The sequence below is a fragment of the Labeo rohita genome, chromosome 5, assembly GCF_022985175.1.
Source record: "Labeo rohita strain BAU-BD-2019 chromosome 5, IGBB_LRoh.1.0, whole genome shotgun sequence".
Taxonomy (NCBI): Eukaryota; Metazoa; Chordata; class Actinopteri; order Cypriniformes; family Cyprinidae; genus Labeo; species Labeo rohita.
The window spans coordinates 33214332-33229531 of record NC_066873.1 but is presented as its reverse complement, the minus strand read 5'-3'; the positions used below and the strand labels follow the sequence as shown (position 1 = coordinate 33229531).

Sequence of the window (15200 nt, the reverse complement as noted above, 5' to 3'; positions counted from 1 at the left end):
GTCACTACTGGAATAAGTACTAGTATCTAATAAATAAGAACTAGTGTATAATGAATTAAGTACTAGTATCTTTTAAAAATGTACTATTACTATAAGATTAAGTACTAGTAGCTAATGAATACATACTAGTACTAGTAGCATGAAAATAGATACTAGTATGCACTTACGTCATGATTTGGTCAGTTACCCAGATGTGCAGCCATATTGGTGATACTCAGATGTAAACAAAAGCATGGATTGCACGGTTAATGTACTACTGAATACATTGTTCTATTATTTTATGCTGTCTAAATCATGGAAAAAACGTGTGGAAGCTGCTAAATCATATAGAGAGGGATTGGGTAAGCAGGGAAGGGCACAATATTTTGACAAACTAAAGTTAAAAGGTGGTAAAGCAGTATTAATTAAGATTTTAGTCTAATATTTCATCTACCAGACTGGAAATGAGAAGAACAAACATGAATGTTGTCAAGTGTTTTGCTCTGGAAATCCTGATTCAGTTTGGCCAACCACAAATGCCTTTTGTTGCTCAGACGTTTTTTTGCACTCTTTTTTTCTTGATTTTTTTTATAACTTTTGGCAGTCTGTAATACTCCAAATGTTTTTTCCGGTCTGACCGATTAGTACAGCCCAAAACATGGCAATAACTGACCATTTTCAGCACCAAAATATGCAAGATTTATTTAGTACAGTGGCATTGTTTACTTTCAGTGCCGCCCATATGGCCAACTGATGACGCATTGTGAAAACACTGTAGATCAAGGGCCACTCCAAATAAACCATACATGTGGAAAAAATCCTCTGCCTTCTACCACACACTCTCTGTTGTCTACAGTGCCTCCTCCTAGCAACAATAATTGCAGCCATATCAAGCGCAAAATATTTTAAGACATACTTTTTATTTGGGCGTTAACACATGTTAGTAAACACGCTGCATGATTCATTTGAATACTCTCCTCCCATGAATTTTGTGTCTGAAAGGAAAACTCCTACGAATGCATATTCAATAAGGTCAGGTGCAAAAATAACTGTGTTCAAGCCTTTTCAGTCCAAATTCATCACTGCGTGTCTTCAGTAAAACCTAACAGTACAATTGTAACACCAAAAGACAGTTGTAAAAGCTGTAAAACTGGCCCCAAATGTAAAAATGGCTTTCCATACAAGGTTGCATTTTATGCAGCGTACCTTGGTTTATTTATTATGTACCTTGCTGATAAGACAACGGTTACTTACTCTTGTGCTGGATTAAGCATTATTATAATTAGGATTATGTATTTATCAGGCTCCTCGGATGAAAAAAATTGGATATAAATGTGTTTTTTGAATGTGTTTGCCCTTTCGTTGCACTTGTTGTTTGGGGCCTGTTAAAAAATGGAATATGGGTCCAGGGCAGGCTTGCTACACCACTGGTTCTGTCACTAAATCAAATCTATATGATGTTGGTTTAGTGGTAAAGATCTTGCTTTTGACAAGAAAGCCACCAAAACCCATAAGTGATGGTGCATACAGTTGCATTTCAGCTTGTGATTTCACCGGCCATTGAAACCTCACGCAAGACAGTTGGAAAGCATCACAAAACACAAATGCAGAGTGCAGAGAACTCAGTTTATTAGTTTAACATTTTACAATCTGTATTATATATATTTATATATGTATTTATATTTCTGAAAGCAAAGAGGGTTAGCTTCGAATAATACTGTGAATAAATATCAGGCTCTTCCTGGTGTTTTAATATACAGAAGGGGAATTTTGGAAAGAAAACCTTGAAAAAAGAGCAATATGTTCCGTCTCAATGTTGCAGTGCAACTTACACCTTATACAGCATAGCCGTGTGGGGGAGAGAGGGGGGGACATGCCCTTAAAACCACAGTGAAACCCCGATGGCCTGGATAACACACACTCACACACACACACACAAACACGCCATGAGATGAAACACAGTGAAGTGTGACATTCTACCATAAAAAGAATTATTAAAAAGGTAATTGATGTGATTTTGAGAGTCGCTTTGGTAAGAAAGCATCAACCACGGACGTAAAAGTATAGTCTGTGTGTGGGTAGTGTGCGTGTGTTTGTTCCAATGAAATTTACAGTTAACAAGCCATTGAATGAGTACATTCTATTCAATTAAAATACATCCCACAAGATTCTAAAAAGTGACAATCAAACAGAACTGTAACACTGAGCACGTACGCAGGGCTGCGTTTAAAACAGTGCGTCTGAACGACTTCGTAATGTGGACAAATGAGAACACACACGCAACATTTAGAAAGGGGACGTTTTGCACTCCACCGCCGGGAATGAACCGATTGATTTTTTTTTTTTTTTTTTTTTGTATTTGAACCTCAAATTCTCTCCCATTTGACTTTATCCAATTCTAGAATCCTGAGCCACTGACGTCTAGAATTGCGAAAGGGAATTAAACATTGGCTTTAGGCTTGTGGAGTCTGTCTAAGGGACACGTACATTAGCGAACAGAAACTAACAACCTGAATGTAGCCCATAGCTCAGAGGTAATGACCAGCAAAGACCCGGAAACAAGCAAAAACAGTCATAACATCAGAGAAGCAAAGCTTTTCATCTTTTGTCATCTTTTTTTTGTAGAAAAAAATAGAGAGTAGAAAGGTTCTGCGTTCGCAGAGTCAAAAGATTGCATTCACGAGTACAATTCACAGTTTTAAACAGAGGATGCAGCTATGCAAATAATATGTTCTTATATACAGACTGTTCTCTGGCCTGATAGCATATAGTAATACTTTTTTAAACCATGCATGAGTTTAGCTATAATATAAATATTCTAAAGAAGCCAAATTAAACACGTTACTACCTGCCAGGAGTTCATCTTTTCCCATATGCGAATGCAAATGTCATCAAACTCTCAAAAAGAGACTCTTCGGCATCCATCGGACTCGCTTTCTGTCTTTCTCTCATTTCTCTAATACACACACACACATACGCACACGCATACGCACATACACACACACACACACTTTCCAACACTCTTGCTTGCTTTGAGAGTTGTATAGAGTAACACAGTAGGGCGGTGTTGCTTGGTAACAGAGTGAAGCCTGTTGCCCATGGCTACATGAGTGCTCTTCCTGCAGCATTCCGAGGGAAGGAAATCAAAAGAAAAATTAAATAAACAAAAAACAAAATCTTCAGAAGACATATAAAAAAAAGATTTTTTTTAAAACTCCAATCAGAGAGAAAAATAAAAGATTTGTTTTATATACGGTCCTATTTTGTTCAACAAGTGGTCAATTAATCTGAAAAGATGATTCTTCAGGCATGCAGTGGGCACCTCGTGGGGCCTTTCTTCCATCTGTCTCAAAATGTGGCCGTGATGAAATATATTGTACAGAGTTTGCTGTGAGCCGTAAATGTGCAGGTAGCGCTTTCGCTTCCATGACGAGCAGTTTGAGTCACCTTTCGGTTTCGGTGCCTGCGTGTCTGTCTGCAGTCGTTCTGGAGGCTGGGTCAGTTCTTTGATATTGACCTTACAGTGTATTGGTTCAATCCGGTGTCACTCACGGTCGGGAGAAGGGCAGTATCAGGTCATCCGTTAAGGAAAAAGTGAAGACAGTCTGGATCCACAGTGTTTTTCAAAGAGTGTGTGTGTGTGTATGTGTATGTGGGTTTGAAACGCACGACTCACGTTATTCATATACCTTTATGTCTGTATTTTAGCATGTTTGTTGGCCGTGTGGGTGCGTGACTGTGTTTCACACGTGTGTTTCTATGAAAGAGTGAGTGTGCATCATCAGCGTTGGCGAGAGAGGTGAAAGGTCGTTGGACTCGCTGGGCGGTTCCAGTGGGGCAGAGCTAAACTCACAGATATCCAGGAAGAGCTCGTGGTTACGTTGCTTCCATTCGCGAAACTTCCTTGAGGTCAAACAAGGGTCGTCCAGCAACTGACTGATTATCGCCAAGTCACCCTCCTTTGCCTGTTGGTGAAAATTTACAGTCAAATTACCCTTCGTACAAAAAGCATTTGACTGGCTAAAGCATTTGAAATGGTTCAAAAGAGATTTACTAAAACGTCAAAATCTGCTTTTTGAAGCATAACAAGTTTAACAGATATCAGCTGCCAGGGGAGTAGCAACTATTGTAATTGGTTTAGCTTTTAAAAATGTCTAAATAAGTTTCCCTTTGCTCTGGAAATTGTGTAGCCAGGTGCATAAAACTGTGGTATAAGTTTTTCAGTCTAGTTCTCATGAGAGCACCTAGAGATTTGGTTTGGTGCTCATACTGCACATTGTGTGACTCATTAAATATAACTATATATAAAAAATTAATAATAGTAATATTATTGCACTTTTAGTTTTTTTTTTTTTTTTTTTTTTAATAAAGTAATAAACAATGTACTAAAGTGTGATAATACTACTTTTAATATATTTGTAATCTACTATATACTTTTAAAAAAGTGAATAATATAGGAGAACTCCACTTCCAGAACAACAGTTTTTCAAATAATTTGCTCACCCCCTTGTCGTAAAGAAATTATGTTTTTTGAGGAAAACATTTCAGCATTTTTCTCCATATAATGGACTGATATGGTGTCCTGATTTTGAACGTCCAAAATGCAGTTTAAATGTAGCTTCAAACAATCCCAAATGTGGTTGTAAACCATCCCAGCCAAGGAAGAAGGGTGTTATATAGCGAAACGATCGGTTATTTACATAAAAAAAAAAAAATACAGTTTAAATACTTTTTATTCTCAAATGCTCATCTTGTCTTGCAATCCTTGAGCTCTGTGTACTCTGGCTCAAGACAGTTAGGGTATGTCGAAAAACTCTGACCGTATTTTCTCCCTCAACCTCTAAAAATAATTTTAAAATCATCCTACATTGCTGCAGAAGTTCCGACTCAGTCTTTGCAAAGTGAACACGCAAAAAGATCAAACACCCTTAACAAATAAGGTAAAATACAGGACGATTTTGAAGTTGAGGGAGAACATGAGATGGGAGTTTTTTGACATACCCTAACTTTCATGAACAGGAACAAAAACAGTCCAGGCAGAGTAAGACAAGACAAGTGTTTGGCATTAAAAAGTATATAAATTGTATTATTTTTATGAAAATAACCGATCGTTACGCTAGATAAGACCCTTCTTCCTCCTTTACAACCGCATTTGGGATTGTCTGAAGCCACATTTAAACTGCATTTTGGAAGTTTAAAATTGGGGCACCATAGCAGTCTATTATATACAGAAAAATGCTGAAATGTTTTCCTCAAAAAACAATTTTTTTACGACTGAAGAAAGAAAGACTTGAACATTTTAGATGACAAGGGGGTGAGTAAGTTATTTGTAAATTGTTGTTCTGGAAGTGGAGTTCCCTTTAAATAAAAATACAACTATTTTATAATACGTTATGATTTTTCATCATTTTGGTTCTATTTTGGTTGCCAGCAAGTAAGTATAGGCACTTCCGGGTTTCGCAATGCCAAGTTAAGTAAGTCCATTTTTGCCACTGAATAAACAATAAAAAAAGGTTATTGTGACTTTTTATCTCACAATTCTGACTTTTTTTCTCAGAATTGTGTGATACAAACTCGCAATTGTCACGACTCATTAAAGAGCCACAAAACGGTTTAGTTTGAATTTCTTAAAAAATTACAACATTGTAAAGCTGAGACCTTGTTTCATACCAGAAGTAATCTGCTCTGTCTTGTCTGTTGGCATGTTGTCAGTTTCCTCTTTGGTCAGTGATGTATTTTTCACCGCGTGAGAACATGATGTGTTGTGTGAGAACAAAGTTTGTTGGACATAGCAAAAGTAACTAAGGAGGGCGGGTTTTTGCGAAGGGTGAATTCTGAGGGAGGAAAAAAAGACTGATATTTTCTCAGAATTGCGAGTTCAGATCTCACAAATCTAACTTGATAACTTGCAATTCATGTTATAAAGTCAGAATTGTGAGATATAAACTTGCAATTGCAAGATATAAGTTGTGAGTTAATGTTCAGTTCTAATGGTAAAGAAAGATTGATATTTTCTCAGAATTGCAAGTTCACATCTCACAAATCTAACTTAATAACTGTTATAAAGTCAGAATTGCGAGATAAGAATTCAAAATTCTGAGAAAAAAATCTGAGATATAAATTGCAAGTTAATGTCCAGTTCTGAGGGACTGATAAAAATGACTGATATTTTCACTGAATTGAGAGTTTATATCTCACAATTCTGACTTAATAACTCACGAATGCATAACAGCTACATAGCTTTATAACAACTGCCTGTTATAAAGTCACAACTGCAAGGCATGAACAAAAAAAGTCAGAGTTGTGAGTTTCTATCACACAATTCTGAAGAAAAAAATCAGAATACTGAGATAAAAAGTCACAGTTACCTTTTATTTTTTATTCAGTGGCAGAAATAAGTAAAGCGCGTCAGTGAATAAATATGTCAGTTTTGTGTTTGCTCTGAAACTGGCAGCGCAAAGCCTAGATTTATGCTTTCAGTTTGAATGGAAATCTTATGCAGTATTACAGTTAGTCAATCTAAAACAGTGATTGTGTATTAACAGCTGTCAACCACGTCGGTATGCAAATGAGCGTTCTGAAATTATTTACCTAGCGTAGTTTTTAGTATGGTTGCATAACCGCACCTGTGCACCACTTATGTGTGCCCTTGGCCAAGCAGACGCTTCTGTCAACCGGTAGTGCATGGAAAGAATATAAAAGCTAAACCTTTTAGAAAGTCCATTTAACACTACTAAACAAACATTAAGTCACCTAATTAATATTCATGAGCTAAGCTAATACGGTTTAAAATATGTCCTTTTTTCTTTTTTTAGTTTCTGCACCCTTGCCAGATGGCAGCTGACAATGTCTTAGTCTTGTTTAATGCTTATGGAGATCCTCTAGAATTGTCCATTAGATTCTTCTAGATTTGTTTACAGAGATCAACTCTGTTTAAAATTTAAGTTCATTTTACAGATTTGAACATTTTTGCAATATACATTTTTACATTTTCTTTTTTTAAAAATGGTAATGTATACTACCATTCAAACACTTTGGGTTAATACAATTTTTTAATAATTTTATTAAGCAAGGATGCACTAAATTAATCAAAAGTGACAGTAGACATTTATAATGTTTCAGAAGATTTCTATTTCAAATAAATGCTATTGTCACAAGAATAAATTACTTTAAAAATGCATTAAAATAGAAAATGCATACATATATCTATTTTACGGCATTTTTTTTTTTTTTTTTTTTTCAAATAAATGCAGCCTCAGCGAGCATAAGAAGCTTTTAAAAACATTTTAAAAACTTACAGTTCCCGAACTTTCACCACAGTTGTGTACTAATACTATATTTTTATTTTATATTACATAAAAAACATTACTTCACTAGGGTTTATAATAGAAGTCCACCCTGTTATAGTTTACTTCTATATTCTAAATCCAAAAGTATGAAAAGGTCAACTGCTTTCTGTGTTGCATACCTTTAACGTGGAGCGGAGAACCCGTATGCGGTGCAGTCGTTCATTTGTGGCGGGATCATTGCTGCGTTTGATGAAGGAGCGTCTGAACTCTTGTTTGGTGGAAGGCCTCTGCTGGCCGAAAGCTGAAAGACTGGCCTGCTCCAGCGATCGGTACAGCTCCTGCAGGCCGTCCGTGCCATCGGACACTTTCTCTTCGCTCTCAGGCCTCCTGCTGCTAGATTTCCGAACATGCTTTTCCTCCTCTTCTTCCTCCTCCTCTTCCTCATGGAGATGAGTTCTTGGCCTTAGAGTGCCATGTGTGTGTGCGTGAGCGTGTGTACGAGTGCTGCGGTGCGAGTGTCCGTGTGTGTCGCGGTGGCGTGGGAGGCTCTGACTACGCTGCTTGTGAGTGTGATGGCGAGGCCGGGACTCTTCGCTGTCCGTCAACGGAAACGGCCCGTCACGTTCCAGAGGACGCCGGCGTTGGGCGGGGAGCGTGGCCTGTCGGTGTTGATCAGGTGACAGCAGGGGTGGCTCCTCCTCTTCTGCGGTCTGCAGGTAGTGTAGGCCTGTGCTGGTCAAGGGGGGTTTCAATCAGGTCCTGCCATGAGCGGCGTTCTCGATGGGAGGATCGGCAGGAAGAATGGGACTCTTCCGCGGAGGAATGCGAGAATGTGGAGCCACTGGAAAAATGCCGCTCAGGAAATGGACTGGACGAAGATCCCTGAAGATGAAAGAAACACTGGTCATTATCATTGTCAGCAATCAGTGAAAAAGCTGGAGACATTCAGATAAGATAACATTCAGAGAGAGCAACAGAGTCAGTTTGCTACTAGTTTTCCACCAATATGGTGTTGTTTAGCAAACCTCTCTATGAGCAGAAAAATTACAAACCTGACCAATGTTACTTCATATATTTCCAACAAACTACAAATCACAGTCTTTTTTTTTTTTGCAACTTATTTACTCAACTGAAGTAATGAAATGTAACATCTTTATGCTATAGTTATAAGCTGGTTTCAATGTAACACAAACTATGATTTAGAATATTACAAAATCAAAAAAATGTAATATTTTGGAAAGAAGTCTCTTATGCTCACCCTGGCTGCATTTATTTGATTAAACAAAGTAAATAAGTAATTCTGTGAAATATTATTACAGTTTAAAATAGCTGTTTTCTATTTTAATACACTACTAGTCAATAGTTTTTGGACAGTAAGATTTTTAATGTTTTTCTAAGTGCTCACCAAGCCTTTATGTATTTATTTGATCCAAAACACAGCAAAAGCAGTAATATTCTAAAATATTTTTACTATTAAAAATAACTACTTTTTATTTGAATATATTTTAAAAAGTAATTTATTCCTGTGATCAAAGCTAAATTTTCAGCATCATTACTCCAGTCTTCGATGTCACATGATCCTCAGAAATCATTTTAATATGCTGATTTGCTGTTCAAGAAACATTTATTATTATTATTTTTATTATCAATATTTAAAACAGTTGAGTACATTTTTTCAGGATTCTTTGATTAATAGAAAGATCCAAAGATCTCCATTTGTCTGAAATAAAAAGCTTTTGTAACATTTTATTTTAATTAATATATTTAAATAAAGAATATGATGATAAAGACATGTAAAATGTTACAAAAGATTTCTATTTTAGATGTGGCTGGAGTAATGATGCTAAAAATTCAGCATTGAAATCACAAAAATAAATTACTTTTTAAAATATATTTAAATAGAAAACAAATTTTAAGTAGTAAAAATATTTGAAAATTTTACTGTTTTTGCTGTACTTTGGATCAAATAAATGCAGGACTGGTGAGCAGAAGAGACTTCTTTAAAAAACATTAAAAATCTTACTGTCCAAAAACATTTGATTGGTAGTGTATGTTTTAAAGTATAATTTATTCCTGTGATGGCAAAGCATCATTTTTAGCATCATTACTCCAGTCTTCACATGATCTGTCAGAAATCATTCTAATATGCTGATTTGTTGCTCAAGTAACATTTCTTATTACTTAATGTTGGGAACAGTGCTGCTTATTTTTGTGGAAGCCATGAAAAAAAAGTTTACATTTACATTTAATTTACAGCTCTTTGATCAAAAGAAACTTCAAAAGGACAGCATTTAGATGATAGAGAATAGAATTTCCCTTGTTTAAAATTTTCTTTCTGTGTAAACGTCTTCACTGTCACTTTGATTAATCCATGTTTAATTTCTTTAAAAAAAAAAAAAAAGTACTGACCCTAAACAATTAAATGGTTGCATGTAATATAAGTTGTTCTAAATAAAATAATAATTACATATAAAACTAAACTAAAATAAAGTGTTACCATAAAACTGTCAAAATAAAAATCATTGATTTCAGACAGAAGGTAAATAAAGTTGTTGGAGTAAATAAGAATAGGAACAAGGTGCTGCTGGGTGCTTAAATTTGTTAAAGAGGTCATCGGATTCCCATTTTCCAAAGTTGATATGATTCTTTAGGGTCTTAATGAGAAGTATGTAATATACTTTGGTTAAAAATTGTCAATGGTAATGTAAAACAACATCATTTTTAACTTGTCAAAATGAGCTCTGCAAAAATCATCCCATTCTGAGGGATTGTTCCTTTAAATGCAAATGAGCTTTGCTTTCTGTGAAGTGATGAGCTGTGCTCTGAGAGATTTACTTTAGTCGCATTTAGCGTGTTTAGCCTCAACTTGCTAACTAGTGCGCTATTAAGAAAGGTGATTGCAGAGATTCATAAAAAAACCTTATACTAACTTCTGCTATAAGTGAAGCTGGATCATGAATGATTTGCGTGAACATAGGCGTATTTATGTAGATTGGGAGGCACATTCCCTTCACAAACAAACATAATCCACTGCATCTTCAGCGGCTCAGATGTCGGGAGTAAATGACGATCACTATGTTCATTATTACATCCAGCAACACAACACCTCAATCGCTCAATCGGAGATAATCTTGTCTAACTTACACCCCTGCTCCGGCATCGAAACAATGGAGGTTGAACTGTTACAGCTGATTTAGGGGTCTGAGGTAAGACGCTTATGTCAATCAACTATCACGGAAGCGGCCTCTGTGGGTGTGATGCCACAACGACAGTCATCTGAGAATGGCTCGATTTGAAAAGGGGGATATTATTTTTACAGATTAATTAAAAACCACTGCATGGATTTTTATCATTATAGGGTAGATTTGTACATACACTGACAACAAACAACATGTAAAAGTGAACTTTGTATCCGATGACCCCTTTAAATCTAAGAGAAGGAACCTAAATTTGTACCATGCAGTTTTGTTTTGCAAATTTAAAAAAAAACATAGTTGAGACATTATGCTGACACTTGACTTCTGATTTTACTGGTTCCTGATTTGAGGTTTAAGTGGAAACTGTTAACAGTCTCCAGAACCAGTAGCGTGCCAGTGTGATGGTAGAAAATGGGTATGTTTTGGGGTAAATATACCCAAATATGTACATAGATGCCAGTTTATACTCACAGAGGGGTTGTGGTGGTACGTGGCTTCCTGTTTGAGTGTCATAGACCCATCAACCTCATCCTGATCACTCTCACTCCAGTAATCTAAACCAGAATCAGAATCACATGACATCACAGTTTATGATAATCAGACTAGGCTTTACAGTAAAAAGGGAATGGTGTAAAAGTAGAATGAATGAGATCACAGCACTGTGGGCTTATTTCATCACAGGAAGTGACCTCACCTTCATCAGGACGCGGTACCGGATCGTCAGGCGTGTAGCCAATCGCGGCCAGGCCTAAACGATTCATCCACCTGAAACAGGAAACATAGACGTGAGAGGAAATAACAGGGTGGGGAGCTGATGTCTGAAGGGGCTCTGAAACCACTAACCTGTTCATCTCCTCTAAATGATCTGTAGCGAAAAAGAAACTCTTAATTTTTGGATGACACGCTTTAAAGGCACTGAAACAAATGAGACAAAGCAAAAGAGATGTTCAGACACAAAAATCTAGTTTATACTCAATGTGTGTGTGTTTGTAAAAGAAAGATCAGCAGTTCTGCAGTGACCCAGATTCCACTAGCCGATGGGTTTCAAACACCGACCCACCCAAAAACCAGCAAACCCAACACAATAAAGAGAAAGCATGATTATTGTTGTCTTCTGACACTCACTGTTTCCTCCTGCACTCAATCGCTCTGTCTATCCGAAACTCCGGCAAACTGATAAAACCCTCTGCCTTCTCATCCTGAGCATGGAAACAAAGAAATTGAGAGATGAACATGTGATGCACATTTTAATGTGGAAAAACTAGAAGAGCCTGTGACCAGGCCACCAATGAAGGCAGCAGGTAATGAAAGTGCTGATAATTGTGCAATAAGTAATAACAGTAGAGATTGACTAGCTGGATGTGGAACTGTTAAGCTGTTTTAGAAGTGGAAGTTGAAATAAGATGGACTCTATATGCTTTCATACATCTGTACACACAACGCAAGAGAAGTAAACTGTGTTTGCTTACGTTCTGATTGGTGTACCAGTACAGGTTGGAGTCTTTGAGAACAAACCAGTACTTCTTCCATTTCTGTGTGAAGTAGCCAGTGGCGTCTTTCTTTTTCCATAGCCAGCCTTCACAGTCGCCATGACCCAGATCTTTGCAGGCAATACGCCTCCTGCTGGCACTACTCAGGGAACCTACACACACAAAGCATGTTAAATGACTGAATAACACTGTGACAAGACGGCCACACTTTATATTCTTCTTGAAAAATACAGCGCAGTGTAATACAACACACAACAATGCTCAAAGTAAACCCAGACGCTTGTATGTACGTCATCATCGTACCTTTGCTTTTTTTCTTGGGCTTGGTCCTCAGAGAGGCATAATGTACAGACTAGAGAGAGAAGAAGGAGGACATGTAAACAGCGAAGAATTGCTTGCGTCATTCTTATAACTCAAAGCCGTGAGGCTTTCTCTATAAAAAAAAGTCATGAAATTCTATAACTGACAAACACCCACTCCTCCTGACATATGTTACACATAACAAGTCTATTTAGTCATGTTCTCATTACTGCAAAGTGTCTTGATTAAAACTTATTTTATCTTAAAACAAAAATGTACTACTATAATCAACAATAAACATAGTAATGTGTGACCCTGGATCACAAAAACCAGTCGTAAGTACCACAGGTATATTTGTAGCAATAGCCAACAATACATTGTATGGGTCAAAAATATCGATTTTTCTTTTATGCCAAAATATTTTTTGGATATTACGTAAAGTGTGTGTGTGTGTGTGTGTACTTGTTTTTGCTACATTGTGGGGACCAAATGTCCCCACAAGGATAGTAAAACCTGAAATTTTTGACATTGTGGGGACCTGCCTGCGGTCCCCACAATGTTAAAAAATTATTAAAAATAGTAAATGATGTTTATCTAAAAGTGTAATGATGCAGATATGTTTTCTGTAAGGGGTAGGTTTAGGGTTAGGGTTGGGTTAGGGGATAGACAATATCGTTTAGTCAGTATTAAAACTATTGAAGTCTATGGAAAGTCCCCACAATTCACAAAAACAAACGTGTGTGTGTGTGTGTGTGTGTGAGGAAGGTGTGTATGTTTGAGGGTGAGTGTGAACATGAGCAGCTGTGCTAGGGCAGTTTAAGTTACTATGAATTATGAAGTTAACCTCAAACACCAGCATCCTGTCTACTACCTGTGCTTTTGTTTAAGTTAAATAGGCAAGAAATAAAAAAACATATTTATTTTATTTTATTCTTGCTGTCATAAACCAGTCATAAGTAGCACAGATATATTTGTAGCAATAGCCAACAATACATTGTATGGGTCAAAATTATAGATTTTTCTTTTATGCCAAAAGTGAAGATCATGTTCCATGAAGATATTTTGTAAATTTCCTACTGTAAATATATCAAAACTTCATTTTTGATTAGTAATATGCATTGCTAAGAACTTCATTCGGACAACTTTAAACGACGCACGCTGTAGTCTGTATCATTTCATGTTAAAGCGTGAAGGAAACTACAAACATGCATGTCAGATCCGCTTCACATTCAGCAGCGGTAGTTCTCAAAGTAATAGCAGGGAAATAACCTAATAACCCAGCTGTTGTGATGTCTATTAATCAAAGAACAAAAGAAAAGCAGAAATCAATAACTTTTGTAGCTTTAAGGATTCATCTATATTTAATTTAGTATTTTGTGTTTGATAACTTTAGTCAATTTCTGTATATTTCCTACTTGCTGAAGCGCATAGGTAAATAATGGGTTTATGTGTGAAGATTTTTTAATAAATTAATGTTTTAATAAATGAATGAATGAATGAGGCATATATATAGCGCTTTCATTGTGCATTGCCGTAAACCGTAAAGCACTTTACAGTTATATGGGGGGATCTCTCTTCAACCACCACGTTTTAAGTTCACTTAAATTAAGTTAAGTTGTTATATTTTAAAGTCTAATAAATGTTAAAATTGATTGCTCTCAACTATAATGTTGAATGGCTATTAGGGAAAAAAAGAACAAATTCCTAGAGACATCCGTAATATTGGTATCAGTGATACCTTCAGTCATAAAAAAAAAAATAACAAATATTAAAAATATACTTTTTTATGTTGTTTCTACATTCATTTTAAGATTGAATGTGAAATGATTGCAATATTAAAAGTATATTTAAATATTTTAACATTTTTCAGAAAAAGTGTGTGATTAATTAGTACATTTTTTAGCAGTTGACAGCACTAATTGAAAGTTCTGAAGTCTGAAGTAATTGAAGTCCAAACCTGAATAATATCATGACAAAACTGGTGTTCACCAATCAGTGTTTTGTTGCCATATTGCAAATAAAAGTTAAAATAAAAGATTTTCTCTAGCAAGAGAAGTTGAATAAGATGGATGCATATCTCATCACTTATCTTTACTGAAAATTGCATCTGCACCACTTGTTCCCAGCACTATGTATTCTCATTACCACTACTGATGCTGTAAGTGTGCTTATGGCTTACCTTCCTCATTGATGCCCCTGCTTGTCGGTCAAGTCCTGAACTGGCATATCTGAGAGAGAAAGAAAGAGACAACAGGAGAAAGACAATGAGACAGTCATTCAAGAAAAAAAAATACTCTGCTCCCATAAATTTTGCCTCTGAAAGGGAAACAAATGCATATTCAATAAGGTCAGGTGCAAATATAATTGTGTCCATGCCTTTTCAGCACCAATTCTTCACTGTGCATCTTTAGTAAATCCTGACAGTTCTATTTTAACACCAAAAGACAGTTTTCAAGGATTCTTTCAAAACTTGTTTTCAATTATGTTCTTATTGCGTGGTTATTAGAACTGTTTGAGCATAAAATCAGTCATAAAATGTCAATTTTATGAAATTGAGATTTATACATCATCTGAATAAATAAACTTTCCATTGATGTATGGGTTTGTTAGGATGGTTTGTTTGGCCGAGATACAACTATTTGAAAATCTGTAATCTGAGGGTGCAAAAAAATCTAAATATTGAGAAAATTTCCTTAAAAGTTGTCCAAATGAAGTTCTTAGGAATGCATATTACTAATCAAAAATTACGTTTTGATATATTTACGTAGGGAAATTTATCTTCATTAAACATGATCTTTACTTAATATCCTAATGATTTTTGGCATAAAATTGATTATTTTGTTGACTATTGCTACAAATATACCCATGCCACTTATGACTGGTTTTGTGGTCCAGAGTCACATTTGTGATTCCACCTGCAGCAAAAATTTAAAAAAAAATTCTCT

The 15200-nt window shown here is 36.0% G+C and overlaps 1 protein-coding gene across 1 annotated transcript in view; it reads right to left on the bottom strand.

Moving 5' to 3' along the window:
- Positions 1-1586: 1586 nt before the first annotated feature.
- si:ch211-26b3.4 (connector enhancer of kinase suppressor of ras 2) overlaps positions 1587-15200 on the bottom strand; it is a 51188-nt gene continuing 37574 nt past the window's right edge. The window contains 10 exon segments of the mRNA XM_051109328.1: positions 1587-3944; positions 7448-8011; positions 8013-8150; positions 10937-11019; positions 11160-11230; positions 11309-11380; positions 11591-11664; positions 11935-12107; positions 12259-12307; positions 14435-14483. Coding sequence (XP_050965285.1) covers positions 3723-3944; positions 7448-8011; positions 8013-8150; positions 10937-11019; positions 11160-11230; positions 11309-11380; positions 11591-11664; positions 11935-12107; positions 12259-12307; positions 14435-14483 — 1495 coding nt within the window. The 3' untranslated portion in view covers positions 1587-3722.